Below are 17,916 nucleotides of genomic sequence, written 5' to 3' on the forward strand. Positions count from 1 at the left end.
CTTGATACATATGCTTTTCTGAAAGGTCCTGGCAGACCCTAGCTGGGAAGAAGAAATATGCCCCTCCCCACACTTCATTTCTTTGTAGTTGAGGTTGATCACAAATTGAGGTTGATCACAAACCTGTGAAACTGGGATGGGAGCAAACTGGATGCTGAGGAGCTAGAGTATGTGCTGGGGGTAACCTGAAGCAAACTACTGTAAAGAAAATGTCCCCCCAAGGAGAAAGGGGGAGAAACTGGGCTATGTGGAGAGTTCCACCTTAGCAACAACGAGCCGTAGCTAAAACTCCACAACCGAACTGTGTCCAGCAAAACAGGCCTCCAGCTCAAGCAGATGAAATGACATTTATTTAAAACAATTATTTGTCTGACAGCAGCGCCTAGAGGTTATACCTACCTGCAGCAAGACAATCCTTGCCCCCAAGAGCTTACAATCTGCTAAAATGCACAAAAGGTAGGAGAGAGGAAATACTATCTTCATTTTACAGATGGGAAAACTGAGGCACAGATATTAGGACTGATTTTTTTCAAAAGGGCTCGGTATGCTGGGTGCTGAGATCCCAAAAGTCTAGTCAGAAGCATCCCAATGGGAGCTGTGGGAGTTTGAGCTTCTTTTGATAATCTAGCCCCATCGGATTTGCTCAGGGTCACTGTGTGTGGTAGCAGAGCCAGGATTTAAACCCAGATCGCCTGAGTCCAAGTGCACTGCCTTAACCACAAACCAACCATGCTTAAAGAGAGAAGACCGTCCCTTCTGCCCCGTCAGTATGTGAACCACTGAGCAGGCTGACGCTACAAACCAAAAGGAACGGGGGTAGGGGATCTGTTTGGGAGACCCATTCAAAGCAAAAAGTGCAACCAAATAAATTAAACTCTACTCAAAGAATAGTTCTCACGCCCGTCCCCCATGTGCAGGAGCCAGTGACAGCCCTACCACGACTGTGGTTGCCAGAGTAATGCTTGTCAAGGCTGATCACTCAGAAGTTTGCCTAACAATGGGCCCTGGAAAAACTTGGGTCACTTACCAGGCTCTCAGGGAAGTTCTAAGAAGTTAAGACATCCGCCATCAAAGCATTTCTGCATTGTCTCGGTATCTTATAATAGACCCCCTTCTGTGTGTGTGTTCGGATAGACCGGAGTCCTGGGAAGCCATCACAGTAGCTACCCTCTGAGTGACTGTGTTGCACAGTGATGGTGTAGCTGGGTGAAATCTCCAACAGCTTTGTAGTCACCAGCCATGATCTACTCAGCGGCACAGCCTCCAGCTGAAACGACACTTGTTGCCAGAGATCCTTACAGAGCGTGAGCATATCGTCTATCAATGGGTCTGTGTAACCAGCAGTTATCGCTTCCCTGGGCCAGCCAGGGGCTATAGTAACATATGGGAAAATGCTGTTGATGACTGTTAGGAATTCTTCACCTTGTATGTATCCTGGTGTCTCAAAGCTTCCAAAGGAGAGCGCCATGCTTATCCAGATGGGGTTCCATAAGAGATTCTGGGCATATAGCTTACTAAGGAGCTCCAGTGTAGGGCGAAGTGCTCCGGGTTCTGTTATGTTCAGGTATATACCCCAAGGATTGAGATCTCTGGATACTGTAACCAGACACTGTTCCAGGGGGAGGCCTGCTGATGGAGACAGTGCAACGGGAATGAGATTTCCAAGGGTGCTATTCTGTAATGCAATGTCCAGGGCAATCATGCCCCTCTTATCTGGAGAACAAAGCAAAGGGAGATGGTTCATAACAGCCTGAGCCTCAGTGACCCCTTTAATGTATCAGTGTATTTGTTATGTGTAATTAGCATGAAGAGTTAAAGGGAGGAAATGAACTATGTCTCCATTATATGTGTTTGGCTAGAAACAATTCAACAGCTAATTTTCATTGGACTATATGATATTTAATTAATATACAACAAAATGATAGATACACTGATTGTCTGTGTAATTGATTCAGAGTGTATTCTTAACTGCAGAGAACAAGCGCTTTCACTCTTCTATGCATCATCCTCCAGTTCCCAGTGTATCCTCTACAGATAATTAGTTATTTTGGGGGGAATAATTGATTCATATCTAGTAGCATTGTGAGATCCACGGTAGGGTAAGAGGTAATCTTCCACCTTTTGGCCTTTTGACCAGTAGCATTAGATAATCTTAATCCTGCTTCTGACCTAACCTAGGATTGTTCCTCATATAGATTCTCCGTTGCCTGAAACAGTCTGGTTTTATATTACTCCAGCAATAGGTCTTCTCCTATTGCTTTCATAGACCATTTCATAGATAGGGCCCTATCAAACTTACAGCCATGCAAAACACATCACGGACCGTGAAATCTGGTCTCTTGTGTGCTTTTACCCTATACTATACAGATTTCACGGGGAGACCAGTGTTTCTTAAATTGGGGGTCCTGACCCAAAAGGGAGTTGCAGGGGAGTTGTAGTATTGCCACCCTTATTTGAGCGTTGCTTTTGGAGCTGGGGGGCCAGAGAGCAGCCACTGTTGGCCAGGTGCCCAGCTCTCAAGGCAGTGCCCCGCCAGCAGCAGCGCAGAAGTAAGGGTGGCAATACCATACATCATTACGGTAGCAGTATTGCAATCTCCCCTACAATAACCTTGTGATGCCCCCTCCCCCCTCCACAACTCCTTTTTGGGTCAGGATCCCTACAATTACAACTCCATGAAATTTCAGATTTAAATAGCTGAAATCATGAAATTTATTATTTTTAAAATCCTATGACTGTGAATTTGGTAGGGCCCTATTCATAGATCTTAGTGTTGGTACTTTTCTCCTGATAGTCAATTAAAATATGCTTTTGCTCAGTTTAATCCTTTTTATATCCCCATGTTTCACCCTCTCTCCTTGCACTATTCTCGTTATTGTGGTGTTTTTTGCAACACGTTCTGCAGGCTTTGTTCTAGGAGATGCATAGACTACTCCTCTTATCCATTCCCAAGCTCTCAATTACCTAACCTGCCTCACTGCTCTGTCTGTAAATTGGGTTTACAGGCAAACAGAAATGTTCACCGGGACTTACTGACCCTAGTCTGAGAACTATAGCATGAGCTACAACTCTTAGGAACTGCCAAGTCTGTGACAACTTATGAAAACCCCTCCAGTTGTTAGATCGGTACATGGGGAAAGACGTGTTACTCACCTTTAAGAATTGACAGTGTTTCCAGCCTGTTCTCATAGTGATCCATCCCATACCACTCTATCTGTAGTTCATCGGACTCTGCTGGGTGAAAGTAATCTAGCAAATTGCCTCCAGGATAGTAGAATCTCTTTCTTGTTGAGTTCACTGTTGGGTTGAGAGGGGGGAAAAATGCTGAGTAAAATCATTCCCTTTCAGGGTACTGTGTGGGCTTTTGTCTTTAGGGCTATGGCGACAGTAGGCATACGATGTAGGAGCCATAACTTGCCATCATTACAGCTGTACCAACTATGGTAACAGTTGAGACTGTAGTGTAGACAGTGTTTCTCAGACCCCTTTCTCATCTGACCCTGCTCAAACTAGATCACAGCCTAGAATGTCACATATAGTTAAACACTGCTTAGTCCCTTGACCTAGCTTGAATGTGTCCCCAATAAGCAGCAATTTAGCTAGTAGTCTTAAATAGTACACACGATCGTTAAACTAAATCGGGTCTCTGGAATAGAGCCAATAAAACCCCATCTTGACTAAGTGGAGTACAGCTGTTTATCCTTCTTGTACCAGAGGGGAAGCAACACTTCTGAGAAAAAGGTGCCTACTAGTTCGGGAGGCGGTAGAGAGAATCACTGCTCCCAAACTGAAAGGGTCCGCCTCAAATTCTGCCAATCCCATGTGTTGTATAGAGCGACCCGAGAGCAGAACTTGGGAGCAATACTTCCTGACTCTACAGGATGGGTTTAAACTGCAGCAAGGGAGGTCTAGGTTGGACATTAGGAAAAAGTTCCTAACTGTCAGGGTGGTTAAACACTGGAACAAATTGCCTAGGGAGGTTGTGGAATCTCCGTCTCTGGAGATATTTAAGAGTAGGTTAGATAAATGTCTATCAGGGATGGTCTAGACAGTATTTGGTCCTGCCATGCGGGCAGGGGACTGGACTCGATGACCTCTCGAGGTCCCTTCCAGTCCTATAATCTATGATTCTATGATTCTATGACTAACCTGCAAAAGGCAGGGGAGAAAATGAATTCTTGTCTCTCTAATGATTCCTTGTTTGTTTCTTTGATGTGTAATGGAAACCTTGAATTTATTTTTTAATTCTTTTCTACTTAATTTTATGACTTTAGAAATGTAGGTCTGCTCTACCTTGGAAGAACCCAGAGATCTAATGAAATGATGACTCACAAAGGACTAGCTTAGGAGCTATTGAAGGAGGAAGACCTTTTTTTAGCCCAGACTGTTTCAAACTCTGGGAATTTGTTTTGGTTAACACCTACTTAACTCTACTGGGTAATGGAGGCGTGGGAGAAAGGATGCCTTTGTTCTAGCTTCAACACCTGTGCCTCTTCAGTCAGAGTGCACCATCAGTCCGCCATCCTTTATGGCCCCAACAAGTCTTCCGGCAACACTAACTGGAAACCAGACTTATGATATCTTCAGGGTAAAACAACTAGCAGAAGAAACCTTTTAAACAATCTTTCAGGCCTCCTGTGTATCGAAAAAAGAGCACACTCCCTTTCTTTAAAACAAACAAAATTCTTGACAGGGCCCAGAGCATGTGCCTATTTACAGAATTTAGCACCTTCACTGCACAAGTGCACATCAAAATAGAGCCAGGACATTTTCTCTGCCTTTCGTGATTGTTCTTTGAAGTGGGCTCAAGTTAGCTGCTGGCCAAGGCGCACTTAGCGGGTCTCACCAGCATGGGTCTGAGCCCCTTTGAAAGTGGTGGAGCGTTAGGAGGCAGTGTGGCGTAGGGGACAGGCAATGGAATGGGCCTCGGGAGCCCTGGCTTCTTTTCCCAGCTCTGCCACTGAGCTGCTGTCACCTTACACAAGTCACTTCACCTCTCTAAGCCTCAGTTTCTTCTCTTTGTCTTGTCTATTTAGATAAGCTTTTTTGGAGCGGGGACTCTCTCCTCCTATGCGTATGTACAGCACCTAGCACAATGGGCACTACTGTAATACAAACATACACGCTGCTTCCTTGAACTGAGCCAGAACAGGATCATAAATGTCATAATAGATTTGTTCAGGACGGCTATTGTCCCGGATGAACAGGAGATCTTCCACTCTGATCGGATCCGTCTTCCCCTGCCACAGAGTCAGGCTATACCTGTGGAGAAGAGAGAGCGTTGAGCTGGCCTGGGGTTCTCGCAGGCTCTCTGGCTGGCTTTTCAGTAGTTGGAGATACAGTGGTCTAATTAGCCAGCGCTAGTTTGGTCCCTTTCAAATGGAAGGGTTTCGTTCTGAAAATAAGTGATGATCTGGAAAGACAATACTGTCCAGCACCCTAAGCAGCTCCCTTTTAATGAGACACACTGTAGGAGGGTTATTCGTTTGCAAGTGTTTGACTATAGAAAGGTTTCTGCAACATGGGAATAATTTGTACTTGGAGGCCCGATCACTTGGAGCTACAGTGTAGGCAAGGTGCTGGTGACCGGTACTGTTCAAGTCAGCGGTTCTCAACCAGGGGTACATCTTCTAGGGGGTACTCAACTCCTCTAGATCAGTGTTTCTCGACCTGGGGCTTGCAGCCCCCAGAGTGGTCATGGGACAGGTTTAGGGGGGTCGCAGCTGCAGGGCTGGCATTAGGAGGTGGCAAGCAGAGCAATTGCCTGGGGACCCATGCCATAGAGACCCCCCGTTACATGCTCCGGACGGCAGGGCTTGGGCTTCAGACCAGGCTCACCAGTGACAAGTAGGCTCAAGCATCACAGGGAAATGAAGTACAATACTTATGTGCCAATGGATGTATTTTATAATTCTATGGTAAAAAGGAGAAAGTCGGCAATTTTTCAGTACTAGTGTGGCTGTGCCACTTTTGTATTTTTAGTCCTGATTTTGTTTGCAAGTAGTTTTTGAGTGAGGCGATACCAAGAGTACTCAAGCCAAATCAGACTCCTGAAAGGTCAGCTGGAAATGTTGAGAACCACCGTTTTAAGTGGTTTAGTTAATCCTGCTCGAAGGACTAAAGATGAACGTGTGCTGTTCACTCCTTACCTGTCGGACTGAGCCAGCAGCCAGCTGAAATGAGGCCAAGCCAATCTCACCATGACGGCCCTGACAGGGAAGGTGACTCTTTGGGGCAGCGTCCCCACGATGCTGTGCATCTTTTGAATCATTTTCTGAGTGTAGGTTTTGTTGGGGAACAGAAATGAGTAGAGGGTCGTCCACCCCAGAGAGAGAGTGCAGTTTGGGTACTTCTCCTGGATGAGTGAGAGGAATCTAAAGGAACCATGTACAGAGCAACAGTTACTGTTAAGAGGTGCAAACAAGAAGCCAGTAAACAACAACTTTATTAAACCTACAAACATAAGAACACATCAGATGCCACTAGGTGGCACTCTTTTTATATATACTGTCCTACACACGCTACTTTTTATAGACAACTCTCCGAACAGCTCCAACAGCAAGGACTCCCTCCCCTCCGTCCCCCTTGGGAAACAGATGAGAGTCTGGGCAGAACATGGTAGAAACTCATCACAGTGATGCATATTGACTGGGAAATTTTGCTGTGGACAGGTAGATTTTACTGTAGCTCGACGCTAACCCATTAGATCCTTGGCTTGCTCCTCATATGAAGCAGAACTGGTCTCTATATTGATTCACAGAAGACTGCAAATGGTGCTGAGTGAAAATACCTGTCTGGTGACAGAATTCTGAATAAGAAGGTGAACTTTTCCCCAGCCCATGCTGTGATTCCCATGTATTGTGAGCGATGCAGTAAAAGACTTAGTAATTTGGAAAAACTGTACAAAAATGTAGAGGGTAGGTGTTGGTGAACCTCTGAAAGTTTGGACTTTTCCAGCTAATTTAAAAAAAAAAAAGACTGGGGTATTAAAATCCTGGGTTAAAATGCCAGAGGTTGATTTAACAATTGTACAGAAAATAGAAACTCTGTAGGTTTTTAGAGTAATTTCTGTAGGACCCCATTGGTTTGATTCCTATTAAACTGTACAGGATTTTTTTTTCCTTAATAGAGGAAAAAGTTCGGAGCTGAGGTTAAAAGTCCATTCTGTTGCTCCTACTTTAACTCACCTTCTGGTGGTGGTTGCTTCTTCCAAAAGAGTCTGAGCTAAATTTGGGATGGAAACCCCAGATTTTCAGTGTTAACTCTGTAACTCCTGGCTTTTTTGTGGGCTTAAAGGTGTAGCTTTTAATTTTTTAAATACACTCTAAGAGCTCCTATTAATAACAGTATGTGCATTGAGAAATTTGAACAGATCACTTTAAACCAATAGAGTTCAAAAATCAGTTTCTCCTTTACTTACCTGCCAAGATCTGCTCAGTTTCAGGTGCACAGCTGGTTATAAAATGGTCCTGGGAGAAACAGTCCAGCAAGAGAGCCCAGCCCATAGAGGAGAATAACTCCCAGGAGGTATCATGGCGGTGTCCCCAGATCAGAATTTGTTGTTGTTGTTGTTGTTGTTTTTTTCCCCCCCAAGGGTTCTTTTTTTTTTTTTTTAATGAAAAGTCAAAATTCTCTATGGAAAGCTAAGACTCTTTGCCAAGAAAATTGTTTTAGGTTTAAAAACAAATTTCTGCTAAAAACCATTTCAATGGAAAATTTTTGAGTGGCCCTGGCTGCCAGGGTTACTGGCTGTTACAGGGTAACCAAGGATTAGTAAACTCAAGGCTCCAGCAGGCAACTGGAGGAAGGAGTGATTTCTGGAACCTAAATATGTTCTCCAGGGGCTTGATCCAAAGCCTATTGAAAGCCTCCCACTCACATGAATAACCACTGGATCAGGCACTCAGTGACCTGGGATCTTAAATGGTTGGTTTTCTTCTTGTTTTTACCTATATAAACTTTTTTTGCCCACCTGTGTCAGCTCTTTAGCTGAACTCTATTCTTGGCGCTTCTTGGGCTCACAGAGTTCTTACTGCGGTCGAGGATTGTTGCTAGTGTATAACAGACTATTTTGTTCCAAAGCTATGGACGTGATCAGTCCATGCTGGGATATAAGTAACTGAAAAGCGCAAAATAAGCCCTGAAAGTGATTTAAGAAAAATGTGTTTTACTCACAAACTTGCATTAACTGCAGTGTTTATGGGGACATTGGGACCCATTAGAATATCTGCGTTTAACCACAGAGGTCTATTGAGCTTCATTTCTGAGGATTTCTTTAGTAAAATATCCAGAGATGGGCCAACTGCCTTGATGCTTTTGAAATCCAGCTTGATACCTGTCCGAGAAAGAATCCGTTGAGAAATTCCATTAGTATTGAATAGTAGCAGCTGGTCAATTATGCACAAATGAAAATAGGAGGCCTGTTTGTACAGCACCCAGCACCGTGGGGTCCTGGTCCAGGACTAGGGCTCCTTGGCACTATGGTCCTACAAATAATTAATGATGATATCTTTAACATTGCCTACTGCTAGTCCCCAGCACTGCCCCATCATTCCCTGCCAAATGGGGTGTGAAGAGCATGCTTCTGAATTCCATATGTTCATAAACCACTCAGGCAAAAGGTTACATCAGCTTGTATACAAAGGTATAGCACTTTAGATTACCTTTGCTAGATGAGTTAAGGACGACATCCAGCCATTCCTGAAAAGAGTTGTCACTGTAAATAGTGGGGGGATGGGCCATGATGGGCTTGTCGGTCTCATTACGAGTGTTATGTCCTTCTATGTTGACATCTGCTTCCAGGACCATAGCATCACCTGTATGCACAGTGAATTCACAGTCTGAATCCTTGACTGGAGTCTGTGTACGTAAATTACACCCTCCACACTTTGTCAGGGTCTTCACAACATAGGCAGGCAGCTCCCTAGGGGCTGCGCACTCTGTTCATTACCCATCAAAGATTTAAGCGTGTGCATGGTCATACTGAAGTTGATGAATTACTCAGGTGCTTAAAGTTGAGCATGTGCTTAAGTGCTTTGCTGAATAGGGGCCATGGTGCTTAGCTCTTGGAGGCTCAAGCCCTGTGTCTCTCACAGACACACATGCGATGTTTCCTGCCTGTGCTAGACCAAGGAGCCGCAATGTCTTTCTTTAAGCGGGATGGTCACCTACAAGGCAGCCAGCAGCTTCACCAACAGCTCCAGGCTAATAGTTCCTGCTCGGATCATAAATATGGCCAGAGAAAGGATGAGCCCCTAGAGTCCATTAAATGATTAGAGAGGTGATAACAAAAGGCCCGATCCACTGCCCCTTAAAGTCAATGGGAGTCTTTCTATTAATCCCATCTGGGGTGAAAAACTACTTTCGAATTTAGCTGGGGATTGGTCCTGCTTTGAGCAGGGGGTTGGACTAGATGACCTCCTGAGCTCCCTTCCAACCCTGATATTCTATGATTCTAATTTAACTGGGTTTCAGATCAGGCCCCAAATCACCCCCAAAAGGGGGTTCTTCTAAGCCTGGTGCAGCCCATCGATTCCTGGGTAGAGCTATTACTGAGATTCCTCTCTTCCAGCTGTAACTAGTCCCTGGCCATTCCAGATAAGTGATACCAGACTGGAAAGTTCCAGTTTTTCTTTCTGGAATGATTCCAAATGCGCCATGATGACCCTGAGTTAGCAGATAAACCTCTAATCTGCGATGTATCTCATAAGGTCAGAAAAAGCTGGTTTTGTTTTGTTTTGTTTTTTTTGGTACTGTCTTGCATCACCATGGAGCTTTCTGTACTTTCCTCTTGTACATTATCACCACAAGATAAAACTGCTTCAGGTGAATGTGGCACAAAACAGTCAACTTTTACAGAGTAGCTTTATCTCATGAAGCTATAAGCAAGCCCTGCTTATCACTTCAGGTGAGCCCGCCTTTCAACGTATCCGGGATTTCTGCTGCTTGATTCAGAGTGTAGAATGATGTTCTCATCTGAACATTAAACTTGAGCAGACCTCTTCTCTTCCTAAAGTGTTCTACTTTTTGCTAGTACAAAGCCCAGTTTCAAACCATTTCGTTTTATCTTAAATGTCGGATAACCCCCTCAGCATTGTCTTCTGGGTAGGACATATCTTTTTTGCCCCAATCAGATAAATTGATAAATGAATCACTACAGAAACTCTACATATGCTCAGTTGCCACTATTTTGATCAAATCATGCCAAAATCTAATACGCTGAGTGTTTGCCTGAGCTCCCTACATTGTGTGCTGGCAGCTAACTCTCCTGAGTGAAATTCTGGCCCCACTGAAGTCAACTGGGAGTTTTGCCATTGACATCAATGGAACCAGGGTTTGACCCTATGGCTTTCCAATATCATGTAATTAGAAACATAAAGGATGGGGAATAAGATTTGCCAGAGTTGGCAAGACCACTGATACATGTAGTCCGGCATCCTGCCTTTGGCCATGCTTCAAAGGAAGGAAAACTCCCCACTAAATCAATTGTTCAGTGTTGTACCTGGTGAGAAAGGGGGGGGAAAATTCCTTTCTGCCTCCTGTAGGTGATTTGATTACACCCTGAAGTGTGAGAACCGACTCCCCTGGTTATCTTAGCTTTCCTAGCTACACAGGTTATTACAGATGGAAAAAATATATTTTACTCTTCAAGGCAGCTGCCAGCTCGCTCTTTTTGTTTGCAGAATGATACCAGGTGACCAGCAATCCATCCTTCCTGTCAATGCTCCCCAGATTTAGCAGGTATTCTAACAGGTCTCCGTCTGTCTCAAAGGCTGGTTTGGGTGCAGAGTCTGAAATACCAAGGAAGATTTGTAATAAGTAATTTTTAGGGCTGCTGATTAATCGCAGTTAACTCATGTGCTTAACTAAAAAAAAATTAATCGCAATTACAAAAATTAATCGTGATTAATCGTAGTTTTAATCCCACTGTTAAACAATAGAATACCACTTGATGTTTATTTTTGGATGTTTTTCTACATTTTCAATTCTATTGATTTCAATTACAACACAATACAAAGTGTACAGTGCTCACTTTATATTATATTTTATTACAAATATTTGCACTGTAAAAATAAAAGAAATAGTATTTTTCACTTCACCTCCTACAAGTACCATAATGCAATCTCTTTATTGAGAAAGTGCAATTTACAAATATAGATTTTGTTTTTTTGTCACATAACTGCACTCAAAATCAAAACAATGTAAAACTTTAGAGCCTGCAAGACCATCAGTCTTACTTCTTGTTCAGCCAATCGCTAAGACAAACAAATTTGTTTACATTTACAGGAGATAATGCTGCCCACTTCTCACTCTCAGGTGCCATTGTAAATAAGAACAGGCATTCATATGGCACTTTTGTAGCCAGCATTGCAAGGTATTTACATGCCAGATATGCTAAATATTCTTATGCCCCTTCGTACTTCGGCCACCATTCCAGAGGATATGCTTCCATGCTGATGATGCTCGTTTAAAAAAAAAAAGTGTTAATTAAATTTGTGACTGAACTCTCTGGGGGAGAACTATAAGTCTCCTGCTCTGTTTTACTTGCATTCTGCCATATATTTCAGTAGCAGTCTTAGGTGATGACCCAGCACATATTGTTTATTTTAAGGACACCTTTCACAGCAGATTTGACAAAACACAAAGATGGTACCAGTGTGAGATTTCTCAGGATAGCTACAGCACTTGGCCTAAGGTTTAAGAATCTGAAGTGCCTTCCAAAATCTGAGAGGGACGAGGTGTGGAGCATGCTTTCAGAAGTCTTAAAAAGAGCAATACTCAGATGCGGAAACTACACAACCCAAACCACCAAAAAAGAAAATCAACCTTCTACTGGTGGCATCTGACTCAGATGATGAAAATGAACATATGTTGCTCCACACTGCTTTCGCTTGTTATCGAGCAGAACCCGCCATCAGCATGGATGCATGTTGTCTGGAGTGGTGGTTGAAACATGAAGGGAGAGAGGAATAGCTCAGTGGTTTGAGCATTGGCCTGCTAAACCCAGGGTTGTGAGCTCAATATTTGAGGGGGCCACTTAAGGATCTGGGGCAAAATCAGTACTTGGTCCTGCTAGTGAAGGCAGGGGGCTGGACTCAATGACCTTTCAAGATCCCTTCCGGAGATAGGCTGTCTCCATTAATTTAATTTAAACGAATCTTTAGCACATCTGTCACATAAATAGCTTGTGATGCGGGCTACAACAGTGCCATGTGAACGCCTCTTCTCACTTTCAGGTGACATCGTAAACAAGAAGCGGGCAGCATTATCTCCTGCAAATGTACACAAACTTGTTTTCGAGTGATTGGCTGAACAAGAAGTAGGACTGAGTGGACTTGTAGGCTCTAAAGCTTGACATCATTTAATTTTTATTGCAGTGATCTGTAAGTTCAACTTTCATGATAAAGAGATAGTGTAACCACACACCTGCTGTCCCATCTAGTGGCATCAAGGGTGGGGCGGGGGGGGGGAGGAAAGAGAGAGAGTCTGCCCAACAGCCAGTTGTTTTTTTAGCTCATGCGGTAGAGGCTCATGCATTTAGCTCCAGCGATTCCCCGGTTCGATCCTGCACACTGACAGTACACTAGCACTACTGTAGTGCTATTAGGTGAATTGAAACATATTGTTTCTTTTTTTACGGTGCAAATATTTGTAATCAAAAATAAATATCAAGTGAGCACTGTACACTTTGTATTCGGTGTTGTGATTGAAATCAATATATTTGAAAATATAGAAAACCTCCAAAAATCTTTTAAATAAATGGTATTCTATTCTTGTTTAAAAGTGCAATTAATTGCAATTAATTTTGGGAAACAAATGTGAAACTAACCCAAGCAATAGCTGGGTTTTTGAAGAGTGGGACCCGAAGGGAAGTAATAGGAGAACTGCCTGACTGCTTCCAAACGTAGGACATCTTCTGTAGCACAGCAAGTTTCCTCTCTCATTTTGCTGATTTCAAGGGAAAACTGCAGCAGAACGGGGGTGGGGAAAGGGTTAACACCTGTTGACTTTTTGGCTGTGACACAATGGAGTTAGTGCCAGGAGTGACTGCAACTGTCCTGTGACTCATTGTGTTAGCACCTGCAGTAAGAAGGAGGAGAGTCTCAGCAGAGACTCACATGAACGGTGCTGGTAAGATGACAATGCAGTGAAGAGCCCCCTGGGATACATGCAATACCCATTTTTGATCTCCATATGCATAACAATGTAGACACTGATCCCTGCTAGGGCAGTGGTTAAAAATCTAATTAAAAAACTCCTTGCTCTGTGTAGTCCCCCAGTTCTAAATACTATGTCAGTAACAGACCGTTACAGGCAGACAAACAAAATATAAATCCCCTCTCCAGGCTGACAAATTGTATATTAAGTTTACCTTAATGCAGTTTGAAAGGACAGCTATCGCACCTGACAGAGGCCTGGGATGGCATTTATATTCTCACTGACGTGTCACTTCTGGGGAAGCTCTCCATACATATCCTTTCTGCAGACAGACTCCAGGTACGCCATTTATTTTTAATGAATGAAGCCTATTCCTCCACAATGAATGGTGTGAGAGCTTCTTCCTGATCCACAAAGCCACCACACAATCATCATTACATCTATCACACCTCAGTGTCTTCACTTTCTCTCGCCCCGACACACGCACACACACTCTCCTTTTAGCACAGCTGGCTCCCATCTTGTTTCTGCTTCTTTTTCCCGTGCAAATAATGTAGCCACTTTCCCCAAATGCACCCTCTGGAGCCAATCAGCCAGAATCTAAGGTCAAGAAGCAACTTTGTACCTTGGGGGGGATTCCTGTTAAGGGTCAGACTCACAGCCAGTGCGATGCAGGTAGAAATCACCACAACAGCGCAGACACCAATCACTGCTGCTCCTGTCGCTCCTATGGAAGGACAACTCCTCTGACTGGAAACCATGACAGTCCTCTGAGCGCACCCACTCTTGGGCAGCTGCGTTATGAAACTCCAGCTACCTTCAAAAGAAAGCTGAGCGCACGAGGGCTGGCTGGCTGAGGCTGGGGAAGTTTATAATGATTAAACTCGTGCCGAAGGCTGACAGTGCCTAAAGCTCAAACACGCTCCAAAGGCAGGAGCGGATACATACATCGGCCTGATTCTTGGACAGCTTCTTTCTAACAGCTCTACCAGCCCAGCACTGCCTGTGGGGACTGTACCACAGGGAGGCCTTTATGGAAGTGCCTCGATGTAGGCGTCAGCCCCTCCTTCCTTCAGCTGTCATGTGGGCATGGCTGGATTGTCCGGGCCAAGTTCCAGTCCCTCGCTCCCTCCCTCTGGGAGCTGTTCTGTTAATGTCATGCCTTCGGTTTCCCAAGCCAGCACCAGACAAGTGCTCAGCTAAGGTTACACTGGGAGAATGCTAGGACGTGGCCAGTGCAGGCTGAGAATAGCGCGCCTGCGGGTTTGCAAAGAACAAGTACAAAGCCATGCGGCTGGGATCCCTGCCTGACGGCACTGAGACGAATGCAGCCAGTCAATACAGTAACCTGAACAGCTTAGCTTAAGGTTACAGTCAGGGCCGGCTCCAGGCACCAGCTTACCAAGCAGGTGCTTGGGGCGGCCACTCCGGAGAGGGGCGGCACGTCGAGCTCTTCGGCGGCAATTCGGCGGACGGTCCCTCACTCCGGCTTGGAGCGAAGGACCTCCCGCTGAATTGCCATCGCGATCGTGGCTTTTTATTTTTTTTTTTGGCTGCTTGGGGCGGCCAAAACCCTGGAGCCGGCCCTGGTTACAGTTTGAAATGCACAGAAATCAGGAACTGCAAATGGGTGGCTACAGGAACCTTATCTCACCACACTGCACACAGCAATGTCAATTTCGACCTCAGGTACATCTGTGAAAACCTCACTGAAGTCCATCAGATTTGGGTTTTCCTCTCAGGGCTGGATGGGGCCCACAGTACATTGATGTTGGCCCATGTAACTCCACTGAAGTCAATTGGAGCTGGGTCTATTGTCACTGGGTAAAGAACTGGCCAGTTATATTTAACAGTGTAACTAGGAACCTACCCTACACCCTGCGTGCAATGGGCTAGTTAATCCCTCTGTGAGAACCTTATTCTTTATTTAAAACCAAAGACCAACACCAGCCTGACGGTTGCAAACCTCTGTGTAACTAACCCACCACTACAAATGTAATCCCCCATTTGGCACTGGCTTAGTACCTGTATGATGTGCGCACAGATGGGGACTTTGGACAGTCCCCAAGTTTCTGTTGCCTGGGCTAGTTTCATGCTGCTGCTGGTAGGTGTCCGACGCTTCCTCGGCTTAGTGTGCTGAAGACTAAAGCTAGTTGGTGGTGCCCCCAGTGAGACAAGGGGTTAATCACACTAAGGCAGTGGCTACCCCGCATGAACTCACAAATAATTCAAACTCACCCAAGCAAACAAATTTAAAAACAATAACTATAAACTTTATGTGAGGATTTGATTAAAGAGAACTAGACAATAAAAATATTAAATGATTAAAATGCTTAAAGAGATTTAATAATGCTTTTTAATTACTAAAGGCTATGCCGGCAAGCAGCCGAGGTCAGGTGATCACACATTTCCCCAATGTTCCTAAACAATAGAGTCACCCCACTCTCGGTTCCCATGTCTGAGGGCAGGTCTTCACTACGGGGGGGGGGGGGGGGGTCGATTTAAGATACGCAAATTCAGCTACGCGAATAGCGTAGCTGAATTCGACGTATCGCAGCCGACTTACCCCGCTGTAGGGATGGCGGCAAAATCGACCTCTGCGGCTTCCCGTCGACAGCGCTTACTCCCACCTCCGCTGGTGGAATAAGAGCGTCGATTCGAGAGATCGATTTCTACCCGCCGATTCAGGCGGGTGGTGTAGACTTAGCCTCAGATACCCGGGAGTTGCACATAGAGACATGTTGCAGGCCTGCAAGGAGACGGTGTTAGAAACACACTTCATTACACTGAGAACTGGCAATGCAGGGCTTGCCGCTCCGGGTAGCTGAAAGCCCTTTTGCACATGCAATGTGCATTAATGGTGCGACATTAAACCCTACCTATCTATCTAACTATAACACAGGGGACTCACTCAGGGTCCTTTTCTGGCTGGGCAGGCAGGAGACTCATGCAGACAAGCAGGTCCTCCCTGGGGATTGCTGGAGAGGGACCCATTCCCTCCTGGAATGGTTCTTTAAAGCTTTGAACCCCTGGGTTCAGTTGTAGTTAGGTCTCTGGAGCCCAAATCCCAGCTCTGGTGTGGGCTGGCAGGCTGCAGATGGCGGCAGGAGAACTGGATCTGTTGCCGGCAGGCTAGGGGAAGGAGAAGCAGATTGTCTTCTTCTGAGGCTTTTCTGTAGGCTGAGGTTACAGATAGGCCAGTTGCTTGGCCTGGAAGTGCTGTCGAGGGAGGAGGGTCGCCAGGGTGGCAGGGGGGTTGCATTCCCCCTCCTCTTCCTTCCTGCTGCCTGGGAAATCAGCACTGTAGGACTCTGTAGGGGATCCCAGGGAGACCCGAAAGGTGAGTCTCTTCTCTTGGGGCACAGCCCCCTCACTAAGAGGGTTGGGGGGGGGGGGCCTACATCCTTTCCCTCCTGCAATCTTGATGTCCCCATCAAGATTTAGACTCTACCTGTTCAAAAGTCCAAAGTGTCCAATGTCCAAATCTGCAAGGTCTGCAAGTCACTTATCTAAATAGTGCTATCTGGTTACACATAATTCCTGCTGAACCACATCATAACGTTTATCTTCTACTTTATATAGTACGAACCTTCACAGAGAACTCATGAGGCAGCACCTGACAAAATTAGCCAGAGCTGATATGAATCTTTGCACCACACTCAACAGAAAATCATCGGGCACAGCGGAGGAATTGTAGGTGAGTCTGCACACTGGCTTTATCAGTCTCTGAGGCCTTGCTTCCTCTGAAAATCCTTCTTCTGTGTCCGCTGTAGTCTTCACGACTTCAGGTTGTGTGACGTGAGGAACTGTGCTAGCGTCTGTAATCTCACTTTCTTGTGCTCTATGTACTTCTACCGTGCCTTCCTGGTGGGGCTGTGCTCCAGGAACGGGTGCTGTGACTGCTTTCTCTGCAGCAGAAGAAGGGTGCCTGTCAAATACAGTGGTGTCAAAATGCATCGGCGATGGATAAACACACCGTCTCTCATCATCTGAGGCTGACTTGCACTCTCCCTTTAGAGGAGCGAGATTACTTCCTTCAGATGACTTGGGTTCCTGATTTCTAGTCACAGGGTGAATCACAGGGGGTTTCACTGTGGGTGCTTCAAGAAAATGAACTAACTAACTGTCCTATTGTCAGCAGCTGGTTTCTGTGCAAAACTTTTTATGTTTATTGGTCCACTTTCTCACTTCAAGTGGCACGCTGGAATGTCTGATAGCGTCTGAACTATGATGTACGGGTCAGGCCTCCAATCGCTGCTGAAATTGTGCTCTCCGGGGATACTGAGATTTTTGTATGAGTCCATGGTCTTCAGGTAGCAAATCCTGTTCAATTACTTGTCTGTCGTAGCTGTATTTATTACTGGAGTTCCCTTTCTCTGCAGCATTCCTTAGTAACTTGTAGGCCGCACTCAGTTGTTCTTTAAGCTGTATTACATACTGCACGTAGAATTCTTGACTGGCGCCATCTGGAGATAATCCAAAGCACATGTCCACAGGCAGACGAGTTTCCCTACCAAGCTTTAGGTAGTAGGGTGAGAATCTGGTAGACTCATTCTTGGCGAAGTTGTAAGCATGCACAAGATGGCTTAAGTGATGACTTCGATGGGACTTTTGAGCAGGATCAAGCATTCCCAACATATTTAGCAATGTTCTATTGAATCTCTCCTGCTGAGGGTCACCCTGCAGAAGATATGGCATGGAGTGGGACTTCTTAACACCTGCCAACTGCAGCAATTTCCTTTATTAAACTACTCTTGA

General features: G+C 45.1%; 1 protein-coding gene across 1 annotated transcript; it reads right to left on the reverse strand.

Moving 5' to 3' along the window:
• Positions 1–629: 629 nt before the first annotated feature.
• FAM151A (family with sequence similarity 151 member A) lies at positions 630–14,213 on the reverse strand. Its single transcript, XM_005284867.4, has 8 exons — positions 13,784–14,213; positions 10,644–10,790; positions 8,664–8,816; positions 8,176–8,335; positions 6,150–6,374; positions 5,123–5,262; positions 3,154–3,297; positions 630–1,713 (listed from the first exon to the last, which is right to left on the reverse strand). The coding sequence occupies exons 1-8, from the start codon at positions 13,917–13,919 to the stop codon at positions 1,046–1,048; spliced, it is 1,773 nt and encodes a 590-aa protein (XP_005284924.3). The 5' UTR covers positions 13,920–14,213; the 3' UTR covers positions 630–1,045.
• Positions 14,214–17,916: the final 3,703 nt, after the last annotated feature.

This window comes from Chrysemys picta, chromosome 8, assembly GCF_011386835.1.
Source record: "Chrysemys picta bellii isolate R12L10 chromosome 8, ASM1138683v2, whole genome shotgun sequence".
Classification (NCBI taxonomy): domain Eukaryota; kingdom Metazoa; phylum Chordata; order Testudines; family Emydidae; genus Chrysemys; species Chrysemys picta.

What these genes read in the sequence shown, in the direction of transcription:
- FAM151A (XM_005284867.4), bottom strand. Translation starts at nt 13,919, where the DNA reads ATGGTTTCCAGTCAGAGGAGTTGTCCTTCCATAGGAGCGACAGGAGCA. An exon ending in ACTGCAGTTAATGCAAGTTT is followed by an intron (nt 6,375 to 8,175) that starts GTGAGTAAAACA and finishes TGGTTCCTTTAG; the next exon opens with ATTCCTCTCACTCATCCAGG. An exon ending in TCAGTTCAAGGAAGCAGCGT is followed by an intron (nt 3,298 to 5,122) that starts GTATGTTTGTAT and finishes TCAACCCAACAG; the next exon opens with TGAACTCAACAAGAAAGAGA.